Genomic DNA, 19,159 nt, shown 5'->3' with positions numbered 1-19,159 from the left:
GAATGAGGGGGAGTGCGGAGTGGGGACCCAAAGCCCATCTGGAGGCAACTGGACATCCCTTTACAGAAGGATCATGGGGAGAAGACAAGCCAGTCAGGGTACAGTATAGCACTGATGACACATACAACTTTCCTCTAGTTCTTTAATGCTTCATGCCCCCCACTATCATGACCCCAATTCTACCTTACAAATCTGGCTAGACCAGAGAATGTACAAGGGTACAGATAAGAGCTGGAAATACAGGGAATCCAGGACCAATATTGAGAGTAGTCATACCAGGAGGGGAAGGAGAAGGTTGGGGGAAAGAGGGAGAACTGATCAAAATGATCTACCTATAACCCCCTCCCAGGGGGATAGACAACAGACAAGTGGGTGAAGGGAGACGTCAGTGTAAGACATGAAAAAATAATAATAATTTATAAACTATCATGGGTTCATAAGTAGGGGGGAAATGAGAAGCTGATACCAAGGGCTCAAGTAGAAAGAAAATGTTTTGAGAATGATGATGGCAACACATGTACAGATGTGCTTGGCACAATGGATGGATATATGGATTGTGATGAGTTGTATGAGCCCCCAATACAACGATTAAAAAAAACAAAACAAACAGAAAAGGCCTTCACACTGAAAGAAGCAGAGTTTGATGATTCCCAGGGTGAGAGAGCAAAGGAGGGGAGTAATAGGATAGAGCACAGACAGGTGTTATCTTGGGGGAGGGGAAGACATTATACAATGAGGGAGACAGACCAAAATAGGAAGAAGAAAACAAGACTCATTGGGAAGTTTGATGTCACTGTATGTGAAAATTATTATCTCATCTGTAAGCCTTCACTTAATTCACAAGTTATTTTTAATGTTTATGGTGAAACAAAAATTCCATTTTAACTTTATTTTTCCATGAACTTCTTGAAGCCTCCTTGTATACACTAATGCTGAGGGCAGTGGTGAACAAGGTAGACTGAGTCCCTGTCCTCCTGAAGTTTGGGAGTCAATGGATTATACAGGGGAGACATCCAAGACATAGTGGATCCAAACCAAGATACTTCCATTCTTCCATTCCAATGTTAAGTGAGTCAAGACCGCTGAGTGCTATAACCCAGGCTGCAAGTGGGAAAGAAGGGGTGGCAGGGTGATGGGGAACACATCTTCCTGGAGGATGTGGGGTTGGCCTGAAGCATTACATAATGGACAGGGAAGGGAGTCCTCCTACCCAGGGGACCACCAGAAAAGGCACAGGTGCAATGGAAACAACAAGAGCGTGGGTTTGTTTAGCATAAAGGTTCTTGCAACACCTGTCCAGTGGAGACTGTAATCTTCTCCTTGTGGGGCCCCGGGCTCTGCAGTGAATACAACGATGACTCAGACCCAACTCCTGGCCTCTAGGGATTTCCGTCTTTTGCAAAGAATGAGGCTGGTGCACCTGCATCTACACCACCACAGGGAGTTAAGAAGCACCTTCACAGAGATCCGGATAAAGAGGGGGCGTTCAGAGGGGTGTGCGTGCTGGGTTCACAGAACAGTATCTATAGAACCACCTATTTATATACATCTACACCTATCTGTTTGTACATCCATGCACCAGGTAGCTACTAAAATTAACTACCACTTCCAAAGTGCGCTTTCACTTCGTTCTCATTCCATCCTACGCGGACGGAATGAAGCTGGGTAAGTGGGTACAAGGACATTTTCCAGACAGGCCAAGTGAAGCATAGACCTTTGAAGGTGCGCTTGGGTCAGGGACCCGGAAAGCCAGGAAGAGAACCAGAACGTGGTGTCCTCTGGGCCATCCCAGAAGCCGAGGGTGCGCGTTAAGAAAGTTCTCCAGCGGCAAATACCACCCAGGCAGAGCGGGCAGCCGGGGTTTTATAAAGCAGCTCTGAAAAGAACATGTCCCAAGGACACTCCTGCTCCACCCAAACCCTAACCATCCCTCAAGGTTCACCCCCAATACTTTGGGCTCACAGTGGGTCTTTCTTCCACTGGTTACCCACCCAAATCTTCCCAGGGCGAGCACCGAGCCGACAGTCTCCCCGGAGTCGCAGACCGCTCAGTCTAGCTGGCACGACTCAGGTGGGAGGGTTAGCACACTTGGGGGCCTCCCCAGCTAACTGCGGGGACCCCTGGGTATCAAGCTGGCGTTGCTCCCGCGGTGGAGCGTACCGAGCCGCACGGGCCTGCAGCCGGGGCGCCCCCGAGCCGCGCGAACGCGGGGGTCGGCGGGGAAGCCGGCGCCGACGCCACGCCTTCGGGGGGTGGTCGAGCTGCGAGCCCACAGGTAAGGGGCGTGGAGGCGCCTTGAAACTGAAACGAGTTAGGAGGCCGTGCCCCGAGTGGAAGATTATCGGGGGACAGTGATGCACACCGAGGCTGGGAGAGGCAGGCCTTCGGAACCGAGGGGACCCGGCCCAGACGCTCCAGGGCAGCGCCGGACGGAGGGCGCAGGAGCCATTCATTCCCCACTTCCGAGAGGGCTCGGCTCGGCCGCGGGAAGCCCCGGGGCCCGGATGCTCGCGAGATCTGGGGTCGGGATCTCGTTGCGTTGCCTAGCGACAGACAGGACGCTCGCGGCCCCCGGGCTAACCCCCTTCGTAGCCTCCAATCTCCTACCATGGGGGAAGACGGCGGCTGCCGCGGCTGTGAGGCCACTAGGGAGCTGCAGAAGCGGAAGCAGCAGGCGATGGAGTACTACCGGCAGAACGACGTTCCGCGGAGGCTGGAAGAGCTGCTCAACTCCACCTTCTACCTCCAGCCTGACGACGTCTACGGGCACCTGGTAGGGACCTGGGGCAGACACCCTCCTCCCTCTCCAGCCCCTCTCCCCGCCCCCAGCCCTGCGCTGCGGCAACTCGGGAAGCGCCGCGCATGCGCGCCACTGCCGCCGCCGCCGCCGCGGGGCACTGTGGGTCCGCTTCTGCGGAGCGACCGCCCGGGAGGAGGAAGGAGCCGCCGACCTGGGCCACGGGTGTTCGAGGGAGGACAGGCGTGGAAATGAAGCAGCCCGGGGAAGGGGGCAACTGCGCTGCTTCGGCGGCCGATTCGTAGCCACGGGGAGAGTTCAGGGCCTCGCGTCCTTGGGGCGCGCGCTGTCTTTAGACACAGACACCGTAGGGATGCCCCGCCTACTGCCCTCACTCAGCGGAGCCCTCCTTCGACTCCACTCTCACGGTGCGGCCTGAACAGTGTCCCCAGTCCTCAGGTCTGACCCTTCGCGGAAACCCGTGGTTTCCCACTCTGATGCCTCCGACTCACGACGGAAGCTGTGAATCTTTCTGGGAGTAGGAAGCCCCGTTTTTCTCCCACGGAAGGCTGGAGTTCCAGCAGCAGTCCAACTCGTTGCCCACGACGCCACCAGATCTCAGGTGCCCACGGACACGAAATAGCTCAGTGTGGGGTTCGTAATGCTCTGGTAACCGGTGTTCTCACCCGCCCCTCTTCCGCTCTTCCATCCTGGACCACTCCCCTCAAAGGCTGACCTTTCCCACCTCTGCTTTGATGGTCCTTGAAACGTTTGCCCTGGACCTCTCCCCTATTCAGCCTGTTCAAATACTACACATCTTGTAATGCTTTTACTTTTTAAAGGAATTTGCGGATGGGGATGAACCCTGTAGGAAATAGCAGAACTACTTATTCATTCATCATAAAACTTAGGGTAGGAAGAGATTGTGAATCAAACAGCTGGGTTTCACTCTTGGCTCTGCCACTTGGCAACTGTGGTAGACTATTCAAGTTAACTGCACTTCTAGTATGACAGGCTCCTGAAGCCCCTCCCACATTGACTCTGGACTTGGCTCTATGACTTCCTTTGATCAATCGGACCCTGGCAAGCATGATTCCCACAGGCGTGATAAGTGCTGGCATATTGAGGCTTGGCCTCTTGGAACACCTCTGCCTCGATTGGAAGTCTAGTCAACACGCTGGGAGCTAGTCCAGTCACTCTGCTGGAGAAGAAGACATGGTGTAGACTAGGCCCTGGCAGATCCGAGACCTCCTGCATGTGAGACAGACCCATCCACCCCTAGCTGTTCAGCCATCCCAGCTGGGGGACTAGATATATGCATGAAGCCATGTTGGATATTCTGGCCTCAGTCAAACCTCCAAATGACTGCATCTGCCTGGAAAACTCCAGCAAGACCGACAATTACCTGTTGAGCCCAGCCCACATTACTGAACTGTGAGCAAATGAGTAGTTTCAGCCACTACGTTTTGGGATGGTCTGTTTCATAGCAATAATGAAAACATTGGCTGTGTTCACTTGGACAGTTTACATCTCTGGATCTGTTTGCCTATCTGTGGAATAGAGCTGATACTACCTACCTTATAGGGTTGTTTTGCAAATTTAATAACGTTGTATACAAAGTGCTCAGGGCTGTGCCTGGCATTCATTAATTTATGCACAATTTGTGGGCTCCACCAGGCTCTGGGGTATGTGCTACAGTGATAAACAAGACACTTTTAAGATACATATTCAGCGCTCAAAAAATGTGAGTTCCTTCTCCCCCCTAATATAATATCTAGTGCAGTGGTTCTCAACCTGTGGGTCGTGATTCCTTTGGGGGTCAAACGACCCTTTCACAGGGATTGCCCAATTCATAGCAGTAGCAAAATAACAGTGATGAAGTAGCAATGAAAATAACTTTATGGTTGGGGTCACCACAACATGAGGAACTGTATTAAAGGGGATGGCATTAGGCAGGCTGAGAACCATTGATCTAGCATATAGAGGGTCTTCCAGAATTGATAACCTGAACTCACTATGCTACACAAAGTGGAAGTCTAGTAACATTTTTCCTGCTCCTGATGCTGTTTGAATTCAGTTAGGTACTCTGTAACATATAAGCCATCCTTAAAAGGCATGGATGGCTTGAAATTTTGCCTTCCCCCTAGTTCTGCTGGGCGGTCACCTCTGAGCTGGCACATTGCTGATGGGTTTTAGATGACTTGCTATCTAAGCAAAGGCCAATGGATTTTGAATTCAAAGGTCATATACTTGGTCTGTTGGATGAAAAATAAGAAACTAATAATATCTGGTAATATTATCTGGTAACAGAGACGGTGAGGAGGCTGTGTCCTCAGTTGCCCTTCTCCGAACTCCCACTCCTGAGCATAGACGCGCCATCTTCAATCTTTTTTATTTAGACTCTTTGAATGAGCTTTCTATCTCAGATTCATTTTCTTTCTTCAGTTTCTTTCTTGGAGTAGTTCCAAACGGCTTCTGCTTTTCCACATCAGTGAAACTGCTATTACTAAGGTCCCCCACAATCTTCTTGGAACCCCTAGGACTATGCACGAACTGGCAGTAAGTGAAATACAGCTCCTGCCTCATGCTTCACCATTATAATGCCAAATGCTTTGCTGGGAAAAATAAAAAGCAGTGCACTGCGGGTCTCTTAAGTTTTAATGCATTGTGGTATTCTAGGGACCAATTGACTTCTATGTCTTAGACAGAAGGATGGGTTAGGGAACTGATTTGACTATAAGAAGTCTTAGTAAAGAGTCACTCCAGGCCTTTAAAAAAAATGATGCAAGTTTCTGCTGAGAAATAAATTGCCTTGTGTACCAGAGACTCAGTGTCAAGTTGAATCCAAATCTCACTGCATCGAAGAACATTCCCTGCAGAGCTACTATACTGTTCCTGGTACCAGGAATAACACTCAGAGAGGCTTGGTAGAAACTACAGAGAATAAAATGGGATTGACCTTTTGAGGATAAATTAAATGTAGCATTGTGTATTTTGTGTGTGTGTGTGTGTTAAAGGCAAACTGCTTTTCTAAGCTTGCAAAACCTCCCACCATATGGAAAGTGGTGGGGAAGAACGTGCTGGATGGACTGGGACTTCCAACCCTGCAAGTGGAAGTATTCTGCACCATTCAAAATTTCCCCAAGGTATGAGACAGTGTAAATGAATTCTTCACTATTGTCTTGTCCAAATTGTCTGCAACTAACACCACCGCCTTATTGAAACTGTAGAAAAGGACCTTAATGATTTGAAGATTAGGGTTTGAAATACTTATAAATACTTATCCATAGGTTTTTATGTATAGAAAGCATCAATCACAACAATCACCCACGTTGACTTTATTATCCTTAAGTGAAATTTTGGTACAGACGGGGCCATTATCTGAAGCTAATCCAAGTCGGAGAAACGTAGTGAGGCAAACTTCGTGTTACGTTCTGATAATATCAATGAAACCAGTTCTATATCTGCATGCAGATTTATAGGGTCCTATACAAGGGTAAGTCAACAAGTATTGCTACAGACGTCTGGAACAGACGGCTGGGCCGGTTCCAACCCATAGCATCCCGATGCACAACAGAATGAAGATCCACCCAGTCCTGCACTATCCTGACAATGGTTCTTGTGTCTGAGCCCATTTTTACCACCACTCTCAATCCATCTTATTGAGAGTCTTCCCCCCTTTTCACTGCCCCTCTCCTCTACCAAAGAGGATGTCCTCTTCCAAGACCAAGTCTCTCCTGATAACATGTCCAAAGCCCATGAGACAAAGTCTCCCCGCCCTTGCTTCTGAGCACAATTCTGGCTGTGCCTCTTTTAAGACAGATTTGCTTATTCTTTGGGCAGCCCATGGTACTTTCAGTATGCTCACCAGCCCCACAATTCAAATGCATCAGTTCTTCTTTGGTCTTCCCTATTCACTGTCCAATTTTCACATGCATATGAGGCAATTGAAATACCATGGCTTGGGTCAGGCACACCACCTGAGTCCTCAAAATAACATCCTTGCTTTTCAACACTTTAAAGAGGTCTCCTGCGGCAGATTTACTCAATGCAATGCGTAGTTTGCGGCTGCTACTCCCACTACCTTTACTCCGTCCATGTCATCGTGGTTGACTCTACTTTGAGAAGGCAGCTCTTAGTCAGATTTTAGGGCCTTCTGACTTGAGGGCTCAGTTTCTAGTCCTACCACTGAGAATGTTCTGCTAGTCATGAGGTTTTTCTGCATTTGATAGTGTTCCACTGTATCCATAATGTTTCCGGGGGCTAATTCCTCTGAAGTGGATCGTCTGTTCCCTCAGTGTAGTCTGTTCTTAGTCTGAAAGCTCTGTTGGAACCTGTCGACTTTGGATGACCCTGCTGGCATTTGCAATGCAAGTGACATAGCTTCCAGCATCATGGCAATGCACAAGCCACCACAGTCCCACAAACTGACAAGTGGTGGTACAAAAGCATAGAAATCCGCACTAAACAGAAATGTAAAAATATGAAGCTATTGTTTCTCAACATATTCTCCAGCTAGGTCTATTCAAAAGTATTTCCATTTCTCTAACCCCTGCCTTATAGTTCCTGTGCTCTTTGAATAATACCCTATAAAAACAAGTTTGGGCATTCTCAAGAGACCCAAATCACAATCCTTTTCAATATTCTTTGAGTTCTGAGAACTTTTCAAAAAGAAGTCTGAAAGCATAAGGTCAGGGCTGTAGGGTAGATGGCGTAAGCTATCCCAACAAAATTCTCACAGGGACAGCCTCTGTTCTCCTTGCTGAATAAGCAGGTGCATTGTGGTGATAGGGGAAAATTCCTCAGGGCAAATTTCCTGGCCTTTTAATTACCAATGCATTTTTCCATTTTCTTAAAACTTTTCCCCTAACAAATCCTCATGATCATCATGCGTCCTTTGATGAAATCTATCAAGATTTCCCCCTTTGGAACGCAATTTTTAAAATAAAAACAAGCCACCAGCTGCCATAGCCTTCTGAGCTGACCTCTCAGCTTTGAATTCATCTTCCAGGCCTTCCCAGCCTTCTTTAAAACACTTGATCCATCTAAGAACTGCTGTTTCATGAAGGGCAGCATTCCTGTAAACATGCTGCCAAGCTTCAGTCATTTGGGAAGATGTCCACTCAAATTATTTTAAAAGTTAATATTAATCCTGACCTCAAAATAATTTTCCCATGGCATATATATATATATATATATATATATCCTAAGGAGATAATTTGTCTACAGCCATTCATTGAACAAGTTTTATTTGAAATAAACCCGTGCATATATGAAGAGGAATCCAGTAGCAATTTTTGACTTACCCTTGAGTACATACACAAGCATCTATGAGTAGACATGTAGGTCTATCTACATGAATCATCACATTCACTAGGTTTTATTACTGACAGTAATTTCTGTGGTTAATATGAATATATGTTATTCGAAATAACCTTGCTACAGTCTCTTGGAGGAGAATGATGATTCAGTCTGTTAGTATTCTTTTAACTCTTTACTGACGAGGTCATGATAAAAAAAATGAACTTCAACATAGAGTTTTTATAAGGGTACTTTAGTGAGATAATAACTTTAAATGTCCCTTCAAGCTGGGTCCCGCCATATTTCAACAGCTATAGAAAAATCTCAAAGAAAATGACATATTCTCACTTTTTACCTTGAAACGGGTGGTACCTTATCATCTACAGTAAGAAGCGGGGGTTAGCTCAGTGTCCTGTTTTCTGGGAGCGCTAGGGCCAATGCAGACACACACTGTTTTCAGCACATATGTTCTGTGGTGATCGCGTCTCACTTTGAAATACGGGAAAACGCCTCCCCTGAGCTAGTGGAAGTGGAGGAACTGGAACGGAAGGATGCCGTCAGCACTGCCATGCAGTGGGTCAACGGAGCCATCACCATGGAGCTTCAGGGCCTCGAGCCTTCCAACCAGGCTGAGGTGGACCACTTGCTCAGGTAACTCTTCCGCTTTGACACAAAAACACGAAGTCTAAATAGATATCCATTTATTTCCTTCTCATTTCACCTGAAGATATGTTGGGACTGTGGTACCTGTAGCAGAGAGTTGTGAAGTCAATTTGAGATGCCCCAGATTTAGCATAATTCTCTCGTCTGAAACCCCAGTTATGAAAATCTTGCTGTGTAAAGCTCCATTTCAGCCTATTTCCATGCAGAGGGCTTTCTTAGAATCCAGCATATCCATTCTCAGGAAAAGAACCATGTTAAGAATCCATTCTCAGGAAAAGGGTCATGCTAGTCAGTGTTTCCCAAAGTGGGTGGGTGATGCTTCCCACAGGGGACACTGGTATAATCCAGGGAGGCTACACAAGCAGATGCCTACACTTTATCTTGGATTATAGGCTGTAGTACAAAAGTTAATGGCCAGGGAGGCACTACATTTTTGTTTTGTTTTCTGAGAAGGGGGCAGTAGGCCAAATAAGTTTGGGAACCTATGCCCTGGATCAGCGGTTCTCAACCTTCCTAATGCCATGACCCTTTCATACACTTCCTCATGTTGTGGTGTTCCCCCAATCATCAAACTATTTTCGTTGCTGCTTCATAACTGGAATTTTGCTACTGTTATGAATCAGACAACCCCTGTGAAAGGGTTGTTTGACACCCCCCCAAGGGGTCGTGACCCACAGGTTGAGAACCGCTGCCCTAAATGATGTATATTCCCATCGTGCCCTGCTTTCCCGTGTCTCACATCATTTCACATAGTCACCACTGCGCACCCTGGCAGTCTAGCCTCAGCCACAACTCAGTCTTCCAGGCTTGGCCCAAAGATGGCCTCTCTCATTTGACCACTAATCAAGTATTTTGATTACTAGGGCTGTGTAAGGGTTGCTCAAGGCCCATGCAAGCAAAGTGTTAGCATGATGTCTCCTTTGGTGCCAGTCTCATGCCATATCCCTTAAAGGAAGACCAAGGGACTCCCTTTGCTTAAGTGGCACCAAGCACATGCCCAGTTGTGCACAATACATTCTCATTTGCTTCCAAGTTGGAGCATAACTACTGTAGAGGAATTTTTGGAGTTTGGGTTGATCTTGAAGTTCCTAAAAGCTATTCTTTTTTTAAATTTCTTTTTGCCCACCCTTGCCATGATCCCATCTTTAGGGGGGTTTGGTTTTTCTTTTTCCAAGTTCCCCAGTCAAGCCAGTCAACAATTCTACTACATTCCCTTTCTTCTCTTGGAGTTTCACCCCTGTGCACGTCCCATCCAGACTGCCTCCTCTCTTGGACAACTACCGAGATACCATCAAGACTTCCCTTCCTCCTGGGTCTCCGTTTTCCAGGTCCTCGCAATCCCACCTCCTCTGATCTGTAGCTAAACATTGTCCATTTCAGCACTGGCCCTGGACAGTCACGAAGGACATGTAATACTATATCCACTGTCTGCTCTGGACTCATTTGTCTTGTGGTGACCGTTTTTTTCTTTTTTAACAATCCAGTAGTCCAGTGGCTTTTAATTTTAAAAGCTTTTAATTTTAAAGTATCTTTAACTTTTCCTTAACATCGCAAAGAGGGCTCAAATAAATAATTTTTTTTAATGAGTACTTGAAAGCATCAAATGCATTTCAGTTCTTGAACACAGTTTCACAAGAGCATTGTTATTTATTTATTTATTTTTGTCTTGGGAATCAAAGCTGAATTGTTCTTAAGATGCGGCTCTCTGCTCCCAGAGAGTCACAGTCTCAGAAACTCACAGGCAGTTCTACCCTGCCCTAAAGGGTCCCTGTGAGTCGGCATCAACTCCGTGGCGGTTAAGTTTGGATTTTGTGGTTATCCCTTATAAAGTCACACTTTCCTGCCTTTAAGGGCATTCTTTGCAAGCAAAGTGCAAGAAGATCAGGAGACAAAAGCATTGGAAATTTTGGTGGATGACTCAGTGCCTGCACCTTTATTCCCAGTACCTCCACCACCTCCTCCACCTCCTGCCAAAAAGAAAGGACAAAAGCAAGGTTAGTGGCTTCTCCTTTTGGTCTAAGGAAGAAAGGCAGATGCTTGGCCTGCCTTCCCGAGTCAGAACCTCTTCGGGCAGACCCTGGTTACATTCCCAGCCTGGAGCCGTCTCTCCTCCGTGCTACTTCCTCATTGGAAGCAGCTGTGTTGGGTGGGCAGCATTTTGCGTCATTCTACTCTCCATTTTTATTTGTTAGATAAAAATATTTTTCACTGTGGCAGTTACATAAGCTATTGCCAATTTGAGGCTTAAGATTGAAAGGGTAGAGTTTAGCCTGTCAATCAGATCCAAGCTTGATGACCTCATTTGGAGGCACTAAGGAAAAAAATAGCTCACTGGAGGCGGGACACTTGCTCACTCCCTTAGAGACTCTCTACTGATAAGGCTCACTCCCTGGGAGACATTGCAGCTCACAAGACACATGGAGACAGGCTGATGGCAGCCAGAGCCTCAGAGCTGGAGAAGCCACGTGGAGACCTCTCCCAGTGCTGAGATGCTTGTACCCGCACTGGATCCACAAGACTTTCCACTCACGGGCCTGTGATCGTCCTGCATTTAGCATCATTGCATATGTCGCATGAGTCTGAAGAGGAATTTATAGATTGGTATTGGACATATGGCTAATATCAGACTTATGGACTTGATCTGGACTGGACTGGGATATTTTCTCAATATTCAATTGCTCTTGTATCTAAAGCTCTGTTTTTTTACACATGAGTGTCCATAAATATGTTTTGCTAGTCTATCCGCATGAACACACTCACTTAGAGGTGAACACCTTGAATTGAAGAGTGGCAATGTCAGGTGTGGCACGGGAGACTTTCAAACAGCTCCCCACCCCCAAATTTCCATTAACTCGTCAAAAAGCCACTCCATATTTTAATAGAGTGATATCCTTTGATATGGACAACCAACCTTCTTTCACTTCCTATTGATATTATTTTTATTGGAAAATGATGCTATTCTAAAGCAAATTATCTCAGTAATTGGCATCCTTTTTTCTACCCCTTCCAATCAGTATGTCCATTGTGAGGCTGCTACTAGTATTCTAATAGGGTTTATCTGCAACTAGAAAATGCTCCTTGAGGGCATGGATCATGCCGTGGTCCCCTTGACTTTGCTAGGGTCTATCTAGCACAGTGCCAGGCACAAACTAGCCACCAAGTAAATAAATTCTATGGGCTCCAGGGAATAGGACAGCAGCAGAACCAGTGACCAAAGTATTATGGGGACAAGCTCTTGTGTCCTGTAAATAGATGCTGAGATCCAGACCCACGACCCTCAAGTTGATTCCCAGTTCTAGACTGGGGAAGAGAATTGACCAAGGCAAAAGCATTCTGCTGGACTAATCTTTTCCTGGGTGAGAAGGGGTGGCAACTACTGAGCAATAGGTACTGGCCGCCAATGGATGTTCTGGAAGCTGTTCCGTGCTTTCTGATAGGACTGGAACTTAAGGAAAGGGAAGAAGCAAGAGGGGATGGTCCTTTAACACTAAGTATGTGCTAGGTGCTTACATATCTTACCTCCACTAGGTGCTTACATATCTGTAATTAGGCATGAAAAACTGCCAAAGCAGTAACTAGGGAGAAGGAGGATTGGGGGCCATAGAAAGCCCATGATGGACTCGGTGGTGCCTGTTCAGACAGGATAGCTGAGAACAAATGAAAGTGAAACATGGGGAAGGATTTGGGGTGAATGGTTGGGTCTGGGAGGCATTTCTGAAGTCCTCAATGGCAGGAACCGAGGCATTGGTTTGTGGTTGGGAGCAGCTTACTACTCATGATGAGAAGTTCAACCACAAGTTGTACACATGGCCGCTGCGGTGGAATAGAGCAAAACAAAGGATGTGGCATGTGAATGGGGTTCAAATTCTGTCTCCATACACTTTCTGTTAGACAACGGGCAAGTTTCCTAGCCACTCTAATCCCTCATTTAGTTATATGGGAATGCGGGATAACAACATCTACTCCACAGGATGGCTGAAGGGGTTATTATTGAATGGCCTAGGGTTTCGTAGAGAGGGAAAACCCATCGCTAAGGATTCTTTGAGCAGTAGGGAACAGTACGTGAAATCAAAAGGAACAGTTGGAGGTTGGGGTAGCGTATGTCCTTCTTAACCTCAGTTTTCATCCTTACTTTTTTGCGGGGCTGTAACATCTGCAATTAGGCATGAAAAACTATAGTTTAATTATGTTCAAAAAATTATTAAATTAATGAAACTTATTAAATAAACAATTTAACTAGTTTAATCGTGATCAAACCTTCCTAATGCCAGTGTTTGCCGACATGCTTTCCCCCAGGAAGGAAGGATACAATTCTCGAGAAACCAATCCCACCCGAGGAACCTGCTGAACCTGTTCTCCATGGCAGCATGGCCATCGGGGCTGTGTCCCTGGCTGTTGCTAAAACCAGTGCCATCCTGAGCAGCACTCCTCTCTACGTCACTATCGCAGCCCTGAAGCACAACCAGGTCAGTACCTGTTACTAGAACTCCATGATTAGAAACCATTGGTGCCTGCATCCCTTTTGCTCTTCCTGTATTTCAGGAACCGCTAGAAAAACTCACTGTGCCCTGGCTGATGGTTTCTCTGGTCAGCTGTGGGAAGTCCTCTCCTGGGAAGTTGAATTTAATGAAAGAAGTGATTTGTATCCCTCATCCTGGATTAAGTGCCAAGCAAGTACGTGATGTGATCTCAAACTGCTCTTTTTATCAGTCAATCAATTATACATATATCTTCTCTGGTATCAGTGAAGTTTTCAGTTGAGGTTCCTAAGGCTTATAATAGCAAGGGAGGGGGAATGAAATAGAAAGTGAGAAAAACATCTTAGGGGCCCAGAGATGTGGGAAGGGAGTCAAGACTTCCAGGAAAGCAAAGCACATTTAGCAAGGACCTCTGACTCGAATCTAGCAATTGCTCATGCTGGCGATTCATGGAGAAGACACGGGCGAGTCACTCTGGAGGCCTTGCTCATGCTGGAGGTGGTTATCTGGGGGGCGCGAGGGTGTTTTTATCTACTGGCCTAGGCACTCTGGCACAGTGCACGATGGCAGCGGCCAGTGGACGCTGGCACTGTCCTAGCAATCTCCTGTCGAGGAACACCTCTGGGGCCTGGCTTGTCCCTTTGGTGAATATCAGTTGTGCTGTTTGGGTACCAGAGCATTGAGCATTCCTAGTGGGCCGACCTCACCTTTATCAGAACACACTTTGAAACTTCTTCAGTGGTCATAGATTTATGCTGACCCACTCCAGACACTTTGTGACATGCACTACAAGCTGTGCTAGGTTGGCCAAGGGACCATGAAAGAGAATGAAGTTAACTTGCCCCAACCAACCAACTTAATCCATCCCAAACAATGAAGAAAGTTTCCCGAGGAAGAAGAGCCTCTCATTCACCATCAACTGCATGAAAGGAGGGGTAGGGGGCTGAGGGGCTCAAGAGAGTCGTGCACATTTCTGATTTTGTACACTATGTTGTCCGCGGACCAGGGACCCGGCAGACATTTGGAGTTAGAACAGCCGTGTGGTGTACATTCTTACGTTGGAAATGGCTAGACTGCAACTGTGGAAGCTCATGGCTTTTCTGCTTACAGGGTGTGGCGATGCTCTTGGAAATTCAGAAACAAGTTAACAAAACGGTGGAACCGGTATGTAAAGAGATGCTGTTTCCCAGCACACCCTTCTAGGACGCAGTCTGCAGCTGGTTGTAGAATTAAAGCAATGTTGTCTTTATTAACATGGAAAAACACCCACTGACTTCGGTTTTCCCATGGGAGGCAAGGTTATGCATGCCATCACTGTCTATGATGCCATTTCTAACGGTACTTAACCATCTCTTCGAGCATCACAGGCAGCTGACGCCATGCTCAGGCCATCCTGTGGCATTTGCAAAGGAGAAATTTGACCTCAGCACAGCAGAGGCAGTTTGGCGTAGTGATTGAGACACAGACTCAGGAGCCAGACTCTCTGATATGAGCAACGAAGGGCGCTTGGCTGAGCAGCATCTTCGGGGAAACATCATGCCCGAGGAGAGGCGAGCACGTGTCACCAGTTCTCCTCTATCTTAGGGTAGGGCACAGTGATATGGCAAGGCTGATCCCCAGACTCCCTGGAGAGAAACCCAGCCATCTGTGGGTCTTTTAATTTTTCAAATGTACTTTTTGAAGTGTTAGGTTTAGAGAAAAGCTACAACTATACTTTAGCGTTCCTGTATACCCTTCACCCAGTTTCCCCACGTGTTCCCACGAAACTTGACTATGTGGTTGGGCGCTGTCAAGTCAGTTCCGACTCAGAGCGGCCTGTGCAACTGGAGGAAACCACGCTGGTCTGGCCCCTCCCTTGAACCTTACGCCTGAGCCCTTGTTTCCAGCACTGTTTCCGTCCATCTCGTCATGGCGTTTCTGCTCTTCTGCCTTTCTACTCTACCAAGCATAGACTCCCAAGCATAGTGCCTTACGATGAGCTGACCTCCAGCCATTATGCACAGTTCACCAATCCTCTGATGTCTCCTTTCTGTTCTAGGATCCAGTTCGGGATCCCACGTTGCATTTCTTGTGAGGCTTTTAAGCATAATTAGAAGCATTAGACTTTCCAGCCCTTTTCTTTGTATTAATACCACAGATACCACGAAATGCAAAACAAAAGTGCTTTATGTTACAATTATAGAAAAGCAACATGATTCTGTACAGATCATTCTGCAACCTACTTATTTTTTTGCCCTTTTTATTGTGGTCTTCACTCTCATTGATATCTGGGAAGGGACTCTTTTTATACTAAAAGTACTTTTTAATATGCCATAAACATTTTCATCAGTCATGCTGTTTGCCTTGTAACTTTATAGCACCACACTGAAAAGAGATTTTTTTTTTTTTTTGGATGTAGGAAAGTATGTCAATCTGATTTTTTAAGGCAGTGTGTTTTAGCCAGGGGTGCTTCTGCTCCTGAGAACAGTTGTCAATATCTGGAGATGTTGTTGGCTATCATGTGTTGGGAAGATTCCATTGTCATGAAATAGGTAAAGGCCGGGATGTTGCTATACATCTTACAATGCACAGCACAACATAGAATTACCCAGCCCAAAATGTCAACTGTGCCAAGGTTGAGAAACTTTGCATTATGGGCTTTTTTGTTCCCATAGGAACTACTTTGTTCCATTTCAGGAAGTAGCATAGGAGCAAGAAGAACGGTACTGAAGGAAGAAGCACAAGCTGTGATGAAAGCGTTAGCCAAAAACAAGGCTCCAGGAATCGGTGGACTACCAACTGAAGTATTTCAACAAGCTGATCAAGCACTGGAGGCACTCACTTCTGGATGCCAGAAAGCTCGGAAGACAGCTACTTGGCCAACTGATGGGAAGAGAGCCAGATTTGGACCCATTCCAAAGAAAGATGACCTAACAGAATGCTCAAATTATAAAACAATATCCTTTATATAATATGCAAATAAAATGTTGCTGAAGACCATCCGACAGTGGTTACAGCAGTACAGGGAACTGCCAGCGTTTCAGGCCAGATTCAGAAGAGGATGTGGAACAAGGGATATCATTGCTGGTGTCAGATGGATCTTGGCTGAAGCAGAAATACCAGGAAGCTGTTCACTTGTGTTTTATTGACTTTTCAAAGACATTTGACTGTGGATCATAACAAACGATGGGTAGCCTTGAGAAGAATGGGAATTCCAGAACACTTCATTGTGCTCATGCTGAACCTGCACATGGATCAAGAGGCAGTTGTGCCAATGGAACAAGGAAACACTTCATGGTTTAAAATCAGGAAAGGTGCGCATCAGGGTTGTCGCATCTCATCATGCTTCATCTGTATGTGGAGTAAATAATCCCAGAAACTGAATTACATGAAGAAGAAAGCGGTATCCAGATTGGGGGAAAGCTCATTAACAACCTTCAGTATGCAGATGGCACTACTTTGATGGCTGAAAGTGAGGAGGACTTAAAACACTTGCTGATGAAAATCAAGGATTGCAACCTTCAGGATGGATGACAATCCAATGCCAAGAAGCCCCATATCCTCACAACCGGAATAATAGGTAACATCGCAGTAAATGGAGAAAAGATTGAAGTCAAGGATTTCATCTTGCTTGGATCCACAATCAGTGCTCCTGGAAGCACCGATCAAGAGGTCAAATGATGCCCCTCATTTGGGTAAATCTGCTGCACAAGACCTCTTTAGACTAATGAAAAGCAAAGAGGTTACTTTGAGGGCTAAGGTGCACCTGCCGCAAGCCATTGTGTTTTCAATTGCCTGATATCCATGTGCAATCTAGGCATGGAATAAGGAAGACTGGAAAGTCAATGTGCTTGAACTATGGTGCTGGCAAAGAATATCGAAAGAGCCATGGACTGCCAAAAGAACAACAACAACAAAATCTGCCTTGGAAGAAGTAATGCCAGAATTCTCTTTAGAGGCAAACGTGGGAGACTTTGTCTCACATACTTTGGACATGTTATCAGGAGAGACCAGACCCTGGAGAAAGACAGCATGCTGGGAAAGAGGGGCAGTGAGAAATCGGAAGACCCTTGCTGCCAAGATGAATTGGCACAGTAGCTGCAACAACGGACTCAGGAAGGAGGATGGCACAAGACCGGGCAGTGTTCACTCCGTTGTACATCGGATCCCTATGAGTCCGAACTGACTGGATGGCCCCTAAACACAACAACCGTGTCATACTGCACGCCTTCTGCCTCTAATACTAGTAACTGACAAATGCTTGTAAGCTTACCAGGCACCATCCTAAATGCTTTAATATTTCAGCCAGTTCAATCTTCACAGCCACTCTATAGATACTATTATCATCCCCCCTTTTGAGATTAAGAAACTGAGGCCTAGAGAGGTTAGCTAACATAGCCAAAGTCCCATAGATGGTGGAGCTGGTGTTCAAACCCAGGAAGTCTAGCCCCAGAGGGGGACACGGGCTTCATCATCTGGTGTCTTGCTCCCAAATCAAAGAACACATTTTCTTTGAACATTTTTTATCACTTTTAAAATATATGTATATCCCCACTTCATTTGGGAAGCAAGGATCATATTCTTGTTGACTTTTCACGTGGGGGTACGTATTTGAGCGCTTCCGTGGGGTCCTTAGAGAGAGCTCCCACTAGCTCAATACTGTTTGAGTAAAAAAGCAAGAAAGCATTAGAATAAGGCATAAAAGCTTAGGCATAAAAAAATTTTTAAAACAAAACAAAAAACCCCGACTACTAAATCAGTGGCCCTTAAAGGCAAGGAGCATTGGAGCGTTCAATGGTATGAATTTCTGTGAAAAATGTTAAGTTGCTAAAAACGTAGCATAACATGGGCTTCAAAGCTGAACTGATTTGGGTTTTAATTTTGGCTCAGCGCTTACTAACCACCACCATGGACACCTTATATAACCTGCCATGGCTTCCATCTCTCAGCTGTAACATTAAAACCACCTACCGTGGAAAGATTGGAAATATCGTGTGCAAAGAACCTGACTTGATCTCCCCATTGGGCAATGGTGCAGAGAGATGTTTATGCTCCCCTGATGGTTACACTGCTACCAGGTTGTTCCTAACATTAACTTAATCCTTCCATTACATCTTAATTTTAAGTCCATTTCAAGGAAAGGACAATGATTACTAAAGAAATGGTACTCTTCTCCGGCAGAAGTCAACACATGGTAATAGAAAGCATAACTCAAGCCATGGTTTGGGTCTTCATTTTCAAAACAAGACTGGAACCCATATTATCACCCTGCTTGCCGTTACCAATAAAATGATTGTTCATCGTGATATATCATGGGGCCGGATAAGCACGTGACTTCATGCCAGATTTATTTTAGCTTAAGTCACTTTTTGTAGGAACCTGTGGCTAATGACTAATTCTTTAGGAAGGCTGTGCTTGTTTGTGTGGGGTTTTGTTGTTGTTTTGGTATTTAAAAACCCAGCTAGATGGAGAAGTGTCATTCTAGAACTCACTGCATCCTGTCTGACGATAATGCCTGGAGATGTGAGTTCTTTTCCCCTCCAGACCAGCTACAGCCTTCCCATGTTAGAGAGGAACATACTCTGGGTTGCTTTCTCCAGTTACCTATTGGTGTTGCAAGGCCCTGTGTTACATATGTGACATAGGGGACAAAACACAGCACCTGCCCTCATGCGGTATCAAACCTGGTTGAGAAGGCATGAGAAAAACAAGACATGGAGTAGTAATGTACCCCGGCAGTCTTCCTCAACATCAGCCATTCTGAGCTGACGGGGGAGTCAGATGGCTCGTCACCTGGTCAGATCTGTGACTTCCCAGTGCCCTGCCCTTGTGTCCAAGGTCAATATCTTTTGTGTACTCTACTGTTTCTCCACTCCTCAACCCCTGCCTATCCCCAACCCAGATCCCACACTTGGTAGACCCACTCTGTCCCGCTCTAGAAACCCACGCTCCCCCAGCTCTAGGCCTTCCGACATACACGTCTCTGTACCCCGAGAGTTTC

The 19,159-nt window shown here is 46.1% G+C and overlaps 2 protein-coding genes across 2 annotated transcripts in view; one reads left to right on the top strand and one right to left on the bottom strand.

Annotated features, from left to right (window-relative positions):
* HSPA12A (heat shock protein family A (Hsp70) member 12A) overlaps positions 1 to 2,758 on the bottom strand; it is a 163,073-nt gene extending 160,315 nt beyond the window's left edge. The window contains exon 1 of the mRNA XM_045291412.1: positions 2,608 to 2,758. Within this exon, the coding sequence (XP_045147347.1) occupies positions 2,608 to 2,610 (3 nt within the window). The 5' untranslated portion in view covers positions 2,611 to 2,758. The remainder of the gene's footprint in view (positions 1 to 2,607) is intronic.
* A 2,963-nt stretch (positions 2,759 to 5,721) lies between these two features.
* ENO4 (enolase 4) overlaps positions 5,722 to 19,159 on the top strand; it is a 34,150-nt gene continuing 20,712 nt past the window's right edge. Inside the window, exons 1-6 of the mRNA XM_004701264.2 lie at positions 5,722 to 5,883; positions 8,499 to 8,689; positions 10,553 to 10,695; positions 12,998 to 13,167; positions 13,244 to 13,375; positions 14,290 to 14,343. Coding sequence (XP_004701321.2) covers positions 8,607 to 8,689; positions 10,553 to 10,695; positions 12,998 to 13,167; positions 13,244 to 13,375; positions 14,290 to 14,343 — 582 coding nt within the window. The 5' untranslated portion in view covers positions 5,722 to 5,883; positions 8,499 to 8,606. The remainder of the gene's footprint in view (positions 5,884 to 8,498; positions 8,690 to 10,552; positions 10,696 to 12,997; positions 13,168 to 13,243; positions 13,376 to 14,289; positions 14,344 to 19,159) is intronic.

This window comes from Echinops telfairi, unplaced genomic scaffold (genome assembly GCF_000313985.2).
Source record: "Echinops telfairi isolate 266 unplaced genomic scaffold, ASM31398v2 ScPeMD7_70;HRSCAF=299, whole genome shotgun sequence".
NCBI lineage: Eukaryota > Metazoa > Chordata > Mammalia > Afrosoricida > Tenrecidae > Echinops > Echinops telfairi.
The sequence above is the reverse complement of the archived record's forward strand: the minus strand, read 5'-3'. Positions and strand labels throughout refer to the sequence as shown.